The 10,290-nt window shown below is 42.5% G+C and overlaps 1 protein-coding gene across 1 annotated transcript in view; it reads left to right on the forward strand.

Annotated features, from left to right (window-relative positions):
- BCL7B (B-cell CLL/lymphoma 7B) overlaps positions 1-8,748 on the forward strand; it is a 20,443-nt gene extending 11,695 nt beyond the window's left edge. The window contains exons 4-7 of the mRNA XM_006773418.2: positions 3,937-3,994; positions 6,134-6,304; positions 7,353-7,432; positions 7,698-8,748. Coding sequence (XP_006773481.1) covers positions 3,937-3,994; positions 6,134-6,304; positions 7,353-7,432; positions 7,698-7,790 — 402 coding nt within the window. The 3' untranslated portion in view covers positions 7,791-8,748. The remainder of the gene's footprint in view (positions 1-3,936; positions 3,995-6,133; positions 6,305-7,352; positions 7,433-7,697) is intronic.
- Positions 8,749-10,290: the final 1,542 nt, after the last annotated feature.

Consider the following 10,290-nt stretch of genomic DNA (forward strand, 5'->3'; position numbering starts at 1 on the left):
TGAGAAAGCAGCCTTCCAGTTCCGACCGATGCCAGACAGTCCCGCTTCTCCCGTTTGAGTCTGGGTCCCCAGAGACTAGCCCAGAACTGGAGCTCAGAGCCTGAGACTCCCTCCCGATTGAAAAAAGACAACCACACCCTCAGCCGCCAGCCCACTCCGAGTGCGCCTTTGTACCTTAGTAGTTTACTTCCGCACTGCACCTCCTCTGAGTCTCAGGATGCTTTTCTCTTTCCTTCTAGATGTAGAATTTCCACTCAGCCAGCCTTCCTGTGGTTCTGGGTGATGGCCATTCCGTCTTTTAGTTGTATTTTTGAAGTGGTTGTGTGAAGCAGCAAACTCCGGTGTTTACCTATGCCACCATCTTGGTTTCTCCATATCTAGCTTCTTTATTTCTGAACTTTTCTCTCATTTATTTCATCTCGCTATTTTTTCCTCATTTCCCAACCCAGTTTTTACTCCTTAATCCTTTCTTAAACTATATCTATTTCTGCTACCAAACTCATTTACTTTTTATTTTGAACAATTATACCAATTTCCTGTATTGATTCTTCTTCCAAACAACTTTTCAGTATCATCCTTATCCATGTGAGCAGACTCACTATGTGTTTTATTTAAATTCTTCTGTGCCATTGCCATTCTGGTATAGCTTGTTCTGTTTATTGTCTTTCATGGTGCTTGTTATCCTCCAATATCTGGTTAGTGTTTTCTGTACACTTACCTTTTATTCCCTTGGGACTCTACTTTGCCTTGGCTAAAATAATATGTAACTGAGGGAGTATATAAGCCTAAACTCTGGTTTCCCTCCTGTAAATGAATTTAAGGGATGGAGTTCCCTCTGCCATCTTCCCTGCCTCCCAGGGAACTCCCTGGTACCATTCTTCCATGTGCTACATTAATATAGGAGCAACCATCCTCCCTTGTCATTGCCAAGCCCAAGGTAAATGTTAGGAGGGCTATGGAGCCACTCTTTATTCTTCATATATCCCTGGCACCTATGAGGCCATTACTGCTAGAATCAACCCCTCCACCCCCACTCCCACCCCCAACTCTTCCCATTTAAGTCCCTGGTCTTTTCCTATTCAGATTCTCTCTGGGACTCAGCTCCCTTTGTCTCTCTTGAGGGCTTCTTGCAGTGTTTGTGTTGCTTTCTGAGCTGGGCCCAGAGGTCCATCAGTTTATCTGCCCTCTAGTGATTCATGGCGGTGTGCCATCTTCTAAGGTACTAGCATAGACCTGTTGGATTAGGAAAAATGGAAAATGATGATCAAATTGGTAAAGAAAAAATTATGAAGGATACAGGGAGTGGGACACTCACTGCTGATGGGAGAGTTAATTGGCACAAACTTTACAGGTCATGTTGATCATAAGAGCTTGCAGTGCTGGATGTGTTAATTAATTAGACTGTTGGAATCCTTTCACAAATGTATATAGTGTGTCCCAAAAATATGTGTGCACACTTTAACAGCTGATAGCTCAGTTTTGAATGTAAAATTTACTTTACTAAACACTGCCTTTATAATTATTCAGAGTGTGTGTGTGTGTGTGTGTATTTTTTTGGGGGGGCACCCTATATGTATATCAAGTCACCATTATGTACACTTTAAATATCTTACAGTTTTATTTGTCATGTATAACTGACTCAGTAAAACAGAAGGGGTAAAAAGTTTTAAATATTCATTCCTTAAATATGCAAGTTTTATCTCTAGGAATTTATCCTCAGGAGATAATCATATGTGTATAAAATATGCTTAAATATACCTAATGATAAAGCCAAACGTTCACCATTACTGCATTGTTTATAGTGTTTCAAATTGCAAGCAAAATAAAGATCTTAATGTAGCTTGGCTAGTGTGGTTGAGTGGTTGAGCATGGGCCCATGAACCAAGAGGTCACTGGTTCAATTCCTAGTCGATGTTTCTCTCTCTCCCTTTCTCTTCCTCTCTAAAAATCCATGAAAACATATACATATATAAAAAAAGAGAACTTACTGTACAGAATTCATTAAATAAGTTAAGTTATTGTGCACCTGTATTTTGTAAATCTTTGTAACCATTATAAAAAAGATGTAGCCGGGCCGGCATGGCTCAGTGGTTGAGCCTTGACCTATGAACCAGGCGGTTACAGTTCAATTCCCGGTCAGGGTATATGCCCCAGTGTAGGGTGTGCAGGAGGCAGCTGATCAATGATTCCCTCTCATCATTGATGTTTCTATCTCTCTCTCCTTCTCTGAAATCAATAAAAAAATATAAAAATGAATAAATAAGAATGAAAAAAGATGTAGAAGATTACTCAGTTGCATAGAGAAATGTTTAATGCAGTGAATGAGGAAGGGGAAGTAAGTTATATGACCCATTTTCACACAAATATATGTGTAGGTTGTCCCTGGTTTTCGGTGTTTTTTTTTTTTTCTGTACTTCCAGAATTCCCTACAGTGAAGTATGTATTTTACATGAAAATAGAATCATTAAAGCCCTGACCGGTTTGGCTCAGTGGATAGAGCGTCGGCCTGCGGACGGGAGGGTCCCAGGTTCGGTTCCAGTCAGGGGCATGTACCTTGGTTGCGGGCACATCCCCAGAGGGAGGTGTGCAGGAGGCAGCTGATTGATGTTGCTAACTCTCTATCTCTCTCCCTTCCTCTCTGTAAAAAATCAATAAAATATATTAAAAAAAAAAAGAAAGAAAATAGAATCATTAAAATGAAGAGAAAATAAAGATCAGAAAAAAAATAATGATAAAGCCAAATGTTGGCATGGGTACTGTGAAACTAGTACCCTTTCAGAGAGTAGTGGGGTACAGTGTATTTCAAGGAAAGTAATATGATTATATTTTCTGACCCAGAAGGAATATTTTTGTGTGAATTTTATCTCAATAAAATAATCCAGGGGAAAATGAATGTTTAGCATTGTGGTTTTATTTCTAGTAACAATAAATAAACACAATCCTAAATAAGTTAAAGCTAAATGTCTAATAGTTGAGAAGTTATTAAGTGAATTATGGTATATGGAATATTATGCAGCTATTAAAAACATTTTTATGTAGCTTTTGTAGTAAAATGGTCAAGTGTAATTACACTAAAATTATGTCTGTATAGGAAAAAATGAAGGGAAGGACATGCATAAATTGTACAGTTGATTTATTGCAGAGATAGGATTGACAGTTATGAACAAAAAATTGTATTAGTAGTACAATGCATGTACAATAAAGAGACATGATGAACAGTATGAATTAGTGAATTTGAAATGACCAGATTTAAACTTTGGGCTGTTGGGATGCTGTCATTTGCAAATTTCCTTTCCTGTGGGCTTGTTGCAGGCTAGTTCATCTTTCCACTGTGGTTCCCTAACATGTGTAGCCTACATCCTGCTTGAAGGGAATGATGTTATAGGTAAAGATTGAAGTAGGGTGAACATTTTGAATGGATGGGTTTTTTGGTGAGGAATAGAGCTAGCAGGGGCCCCTTTGTCCCATAACTTCTTACGTTACATATAAATGACTCCTTTTTCCAGTCAGAGGTCCATTCTTCTTTCACTTACTTTTTTTTCCCTGCTGTGCTACTAAAATAGGAATCTTTTTCGAAATTAATATTTTGTGCTTCTCACCTATCCTCATGAGGAAGGGTTGAATCGAAAATTCTGATCAGGGCAGAAAGCAGAAGGGTACCACAGGGAAATCTAGTGGAAGTATATATGTCTATCTTTTACTTTTGATTCATGATATTAGCGCTGGAAGGGTCCATTTTACAGATACAGACACTAAGACTTGCGAACACCTTGTCCAGGATTCCATTATGCCTCCGGCCCTGGATTCTCAAAGCCACTGTCATTATTCCTGTTCAGTCCTAATCCAGACCTCTGTGGTGTCTCAAAAAGCACCCTTCTCTATCTCTGCAAGTCTCCTGGTTGGCTCTGTCATATCCCTCTTTTTTTCCTTTTCTAGAAAGAAAAGTCAAAATCGAATGGTTCAGACAATTCCTCTCTCCTTCTTGAATTCCAGGGTGAGTTGCATCCATATGTCTTCCTTGCAGGAAAATGAAAATTTAGATGAACCCATTAATAATAAGAATAGTTCTATGTATAATTTCAGTGCCTACTGTTTTGCTGGTATCTTGCTAGGCACTATACATAAATCTTCCCTTTTATACTTCACAGTAGCCCTGCAAGATGGATGATAGTATCCTTATTTTCCATTTAAGGAAACAGGCTCAGAGAGGTGAAGTTACATATATAAAGTAACATAACTAGTAAGTGACAAACCACATTAATTCCTGGTTTTCTGGATCAGAAGCTCTTTTCTTTAGACGGTATACTTTGTGATAGTACCTGAGAGTGGGACACCCAAAGCTAGGGCGTCTACCTATCCCTGTTGGCACAAGTTCTGCTTCTTAAATCAATCTTCAGTGAAGGTCCTGCCTGTGTCAGGACCGCATTCATGATGTGACCTCTTACACCTACGTGGCAGTTACTGTTTGTGAAGCACTTTCACTTCAGTTTCTCATTTTTATCCTGACATCAGCCTGTGATATAAACCAGGCAGTTACCATCATCCCTAGTTAAGGAAATGATGTTTGGAGAAAAAAAGTGTTCGCCTAAGTTCAAAAGTGACAAAGCTTTATTCTTACTTTTTTTCTTTTATTTTTTTTAGAGCTTTGTTTTCTTTTTATAATAAAATGCAACTTTCATTTTAGCATAGAAGATTGTGGTCTTCGTAGAAGTGAAGACTAGAAAGGACTTACAATTTTCTCTTCAAAACTAGTCTGGGAGCATGCAGATATCCCCTGCCGACCTTTCCCCCAACCCTCTGTCCCGCCCCAGGGTCAGTGTGATATATGAAGGAATACAAGAAAAAGGTTTTTTAGTTATGTGTGGGGTATTCAATAACTGTAGAACTCTAGGAGACATATATGAGGCTCCCTTTCTCAGTCTGACCATCATTTCATCCTTTTCATTCAGTGAACATTTAATGAACTCCTACTGTATGCCAGGTACTATGCACTTGAAGAAATTCAAGGCCCAATAAGCCACAGAGCCTATCTGCACAGAGTATAATTGAAGGAAACTGGTGTGTAAAATAGTAAACTCAGGTGTGCACAGGATACTACAGGAGCATAAAAGAGAAGGTGGTCATTTTTACTCAACAGAGCTTGAGAAATGTGGAGGACATTATGCTTGAGCTCAGTGTTGGCCTGTATAAATGTTGGGCTTTCCAAAAAGGCTAGAAAGAATAAGAAAGACACCTGTGCATGAAGCAGCTCTTTGCGGAGGGTCCAGCTTGGTGTGGACTAACAACAGGGAGTGAGACTGGAGATGAGAAAGGACTTTGTACGTTATGATAGGGCCATCTTCTCCCTGTCCAGAGAAGCACTAGGATTTGAATTTTATTGTTTTGGCAGCAGGCAACCATTGAAGGGTTTAGAAATATCATGCTGGCAGAGGTGTGAAGTACAGTGGAAGTACATGGTATTGAAGGAAGGGCAGTTAGGTGGCTTTTGCTGGAGGCTAGGCCTGAACTAAGCCACCAGGAGAGGAAGGAATGAACACAACTCCCGTGTTTTTTAACTATTTCTAACTTAGGTGGTGATTTCAAGCCTTCAGACAGCTTCCCAGGTGGGATTCGTTTGGTCCTTGAGGCTTCGGGTGGAACCTAGACCACTAAAGGATCTGAGCTGAATACTTCCAGACACAACCATCCTCCTCCTTCAGACAGCCTAGAATGCCAGACAGATTTTTATCATTTTCTACGTATCTTGTGTTGTGAGAAAGGTTGAGAGGCATACTGTCCATCTCTTCCACTGGACAATAAGAAAATACAGGGTCTAAGCTATAAATGGTGGATAATAATTAACTGTATCCTGATCTTCCTGAAATATACATGTTGCATAAATTTGAAAATTCTAGCTGCACCTGGTGCTTAGAATATGTCGTGAAATAGGAAATGTTTAAATTAATCAACTTAGACTCTGTTGATAATTTGCAGTGCATAGAAGTCCCGTGAACCTCTGCCTTTGGTTCAGAGTGTATCTGCATCAGTGATCATTGTACCTGTTGTGTCTATGGCTGCCTAAGAAGACACCAGAGTTACTCTTGAGGAATAATTACCACCCTCAGCTGTTGCCTTTGTCATGTTTGGTTTTCAGATGAAAACAGCAACCAGAGTTCTGTGTCTGATGTCTATCAACTCAAGGTGGACAGCAGCACCAACTCAAGCCCCAGTCCCCAGCAGAGCGAGTCCCTGAGCCCAGCACACACCTCTGACTTCCGCACAGATGACTCCCAGCCCCCTACTCTGGGCCAGGAGATCCTTGAGGGTAAGTCAGGACGAGCATCTTGGAGGGGCCTTGCCTCTTGCTATTGATGTTTTTCTTTTTTGGAGTAAGTGGATAGAGAAAATGCCACAGAGTCTGGCATCTCAAGCTATTTGTTAACAGTTTGGGCTACTTGGAGAATGGTTGTATTTTTCCCTTACAGAATGAAGGAGGAAAACAAACAACACAAGTGAGTGCCAGGATCTGTGTGAGGCACTTTCAATATTTAACACCTGGTATAATTCTCTCCCAAATCCTTGAAATAGACGCTATTATCTCCATTTTACAGATGAAGAAGTGGAGTCTTAGAAAGTTTTAATTGTTTATCAAAGATCACATAGTAACTGGTAGCGTGGGTATCTCTAATTATATTCCTTCTCACTTCAGAGTTTATTCTCTTTGCATCATCTCCTGTGAATTTCTTCTTATATATTGTTTCTATGTATGTTGATTCTTTTTTTTTTTAATATATTTTATTGATTTTTTACAGAGAGGAAGGGAGAGAGATAGAGAGTTAGAAACATCGATGAGAGAGAAACATCGATCAGCTGCCTTCTGCACATCTCCTATTGGGGATGTGCCCGCAACCCAGGTACATGCCCTTGACTGGAATCGAACCCGGGACCTTTCAGTCCGCAGGCCGACACTCTATCCACTGAGCCAAACTGGTTTTGGCATGTTGATTCTTTTTAAAAAATATATTTTTTTTATTGATTTCAGAGAGGAAGGGAGAGAGAGATAAAAAACATCAATGATGAGAGAGAATCATTGATTGGCTGCCTTGCATGCCCCCCACTGAGGATTGAGCCTACAACCCAGGCATGTGCCCTTGACTGGAATCGAAGCCGGGACCCTTCAGTCCGTAGGCCAACGCTCTACCAAGTGAGCCAAACCAGCTAGAACTGTATGTTGATTCTTCAGCCACTGTTGCCTCTTCACCAAGGCACTTCTAGATAGCCTTAGGGAAGCTTCCCCAACTTTAAGGAAGATTCTACAGGAGTCTCCTGCGTCAGGAGGCCTTGCCGTTCTGCTGACCTTGTTGCTTTTTCAGAGCCCTCCCTGCCTGCCTCAGAAGTGGCTGATGAACCTCCCACCCTCACGAAGGAAGAACCAGTTCCACTGGAGACACAAGTAAGGAGGCACTTTGGGCTTCCTAGTTTCTAAGGAAAAAGGAAGGACTTCATTGCTGTGAATTGCATATATTGTGTTGAAGGTGCTATAAATTAGTAGAGTGGGGAAGCAGCAAGGAAAACTAGTGTCTCCAGGTTATAAGGTAGGGGAAAATGTTTGGTTATCTACGAGAAGATTGGCATTGGGCTTCTGGGCTGTAATTACGGGTGGGGAGGTTCTGGTTCAGAGGGATGGCCCTATAATTCCATGTTCTGGCTGCTCCTAGATGGCCACGGAAGAGGAAGACTCAGGTGCCCCACCCCTGAAACGCGTCTGTGTGGACCAACCTGCAGCGCCGCAGACAGCCTCAGAAAGCTAGCACCATCCTGGCACCCTTCACCTCCTGGCCCCCTGCCTCTATTTATTGCATTCTGGTTCTGACTGTACTGTGTTGCTGGGCTAAGGGCAAGCACTGGGGTCCAGAGCCTGCCCATAGGAGCCTTCTATTCTGGAAGGCTGACATAGGACTTGGGGTTATTGCATCATCTTCCCTCCCTGGCACCTATGTCTGCTTGTTCCTGAGAAGAGGAATGCTCATGTCCTCTTTGTATCCCAAGTAGGCTGGAGTATCAGCCATCCCAAGGTTTATCTGTCACCTCCAGGTAGCAGTCTCCGCTCCAGAACCTCTGGACTGAGCTGCTGGCGCTTCTATAAGAAGAAAGAGATGTGGAAGGTGCCCTTTAGAGAAGAGGGCGCCAAGAGTTACTTGAATTTGATGGCGACTGTAGATGTCTGGACTTTCCCTTAGGGCCAGGTGCCCTGTGGGCCGTTATTGGAGGATGCCTAGGTAGAGACTTTGGAAGGAAGGGGCTTTTCTCCACATGAGGGCAAAGAAGTCCATATAGATTTCTTGCTGCCCTGGCACCTCTGCCCATTTCTGAGGTCATCCTGCCTCTCATGGGCTCTCTAGCTGCTGACAATTCCCCCACCACCACCAAAAGAAAACTGTCTCCCCCCCACACACATATGCAGCTTTCTGTTCTTACCCGTACATTTCATTCCAGCATTCTCTGCCTCCTGCCACAGTCCCCAGCATTCATGCCACAAAACCCCAGAAAGAATTTGAAGTCTGACCACAGTACCCATCCCCCAGAGTACTCCTTCAGCTCAGACTTTCTAGAAAGATTCCCTTTCTTTAAAATCTGCATGTTTAATTGAACTTCGTGATTTTATTTTTTGTTTCATAAGAGTTTAAGAAATGGAAATGGGCAACAGTGAGTGAAGACATATTTTAGCACTGAATAGAATATTTTTAAAATTAAACTATTTGAAATATGTCTTGTTGGTATTTGAGTGCTTCATTCTTGAAGGTTGTGGGGATGGGGCAGGGAGTATGGGTGGCTGAGTGCTTGTGAAGTCACTGTGGACTAGGCTCTGCCCATTGTCTTACTCCCAGAGAATGGCTGTGATGACAATGATTTGTAGACTCCCTTTGAAGTTGTTGTGTAGTTGGAATTCTATGACTGTTCCTGTGTATACTGAATGCAACCAATTGTTTTCCACAGCTGCTTAGGAGGCATTCATGAGTTCTTTATTTCATTTATTATGGCAAAATACACATAAAATAACATTTATCATTTTGACCATTTTGAAGTATACAGATCAGTGGTACTAAGTACATACACAATATTATGCAATCATCACTGCTCTCTACCTCCAAACTTTTCATTACCTCAAACAAACCCCCATACCTATTAAGCAGTTGCTCCCCACTTGCCCCTTCCTGTAGGCCCTGACAATCACTAATCTATTTTCTGTCCATGAGTTTTTTTGTTTTTTTTAAATATATTTTATTGATTTTTTACAGAGAGGAAGGGAGAGAGATAGAGAGTCAGAAACATCGATCAGCTGCCTCCTGCACATCTCCCACTGGGGACGCGCCCGCAACCCAGGCACATGCCCCTGACCAGAATCGAACCCGGGACCCTTCAGTCCACAAGCTGACGCTCTATCCACTGAGCCAAACTGGTTTCGGCCATGAGTTCCTTCTTGATTCCAAAGGAAAACTAGAGTTATGGTTGAAAGAGTTCTACATTCTACATGTTAAAGAACTTTGTTTCAGTATTCCCTAAAGTGATTCACTTTTCTCAGGAGCTCCAAGTTTATGGGATGAGAGAGCCAAATTCTGCTGTCCTGTTTTATCATCCCTAATTTGCTTTTTCTTAAAATTTTACATAACATGTACTATCAAGTTGTCAAATGCATGTCACAGATACTGCAATTGTATGTGGAACATAAAATAAGTATCTACACTAATAAAAGAGAAAAATGGTAATTGGCGTACGACGCTACCCTTTTCATTGGCTAATCAGGGCTATATGCAAATTAACTGCCAACTAAGATTGGCAGTTAACTGCCAACAAGATGGCGGTTAATTTGCATATGTAGGCACAATGCAGGGAGGCAAAAGGGAAAGCAGGAAGAAGCCCCCTGCCACTGACAATGCCTCCCAGCCATGATCAGAGAATCAGGCGCCTTTGCTGCCCTGGCCAGTGATAGCAGGAAGTAGGGGTGGAGCCAGCGATGGGAGCTGGGCACGGTCGAAGCTGGCAGTCCTGGGAGCTAGGGGTCCCTTGCCTGGGCCTAAAGCAGAGCCCACAATCACGGGGCTGCTGCAGCTGTGGGACCCCACTGCCCGGGCCAGATGCCTCGGCCAGAGGCGATAGGCCTGGGCAGGGGCAGAGCGGGAGATCGCGGGGAGCTGGGAGTCCCCTACCCAGGCTTAATGCCTTGGCCAGAGGGTTAGGCCTGGGCAGGGGCGGAGCCTGCAACTGTGGGGATCTGGCGGTCCCCTGCCCATGCCTGACACCCCTGCCGGA

Source organism: Myotis davidii, unplaced genomic scaffold, assembly GCF_000327345.1.
Source record: "Myotis davidii unplaced genomic scaffold, ASM32734v1 scaffold726, whole genome shotgun sequence".
NCBI classification, from domain to species: domain Eukaryota; kingdom Metazoa; phylum Chordata; class Mammalia; order Chiroptera; family Vespertilionidae; genus Myotis; species Myotis davidii.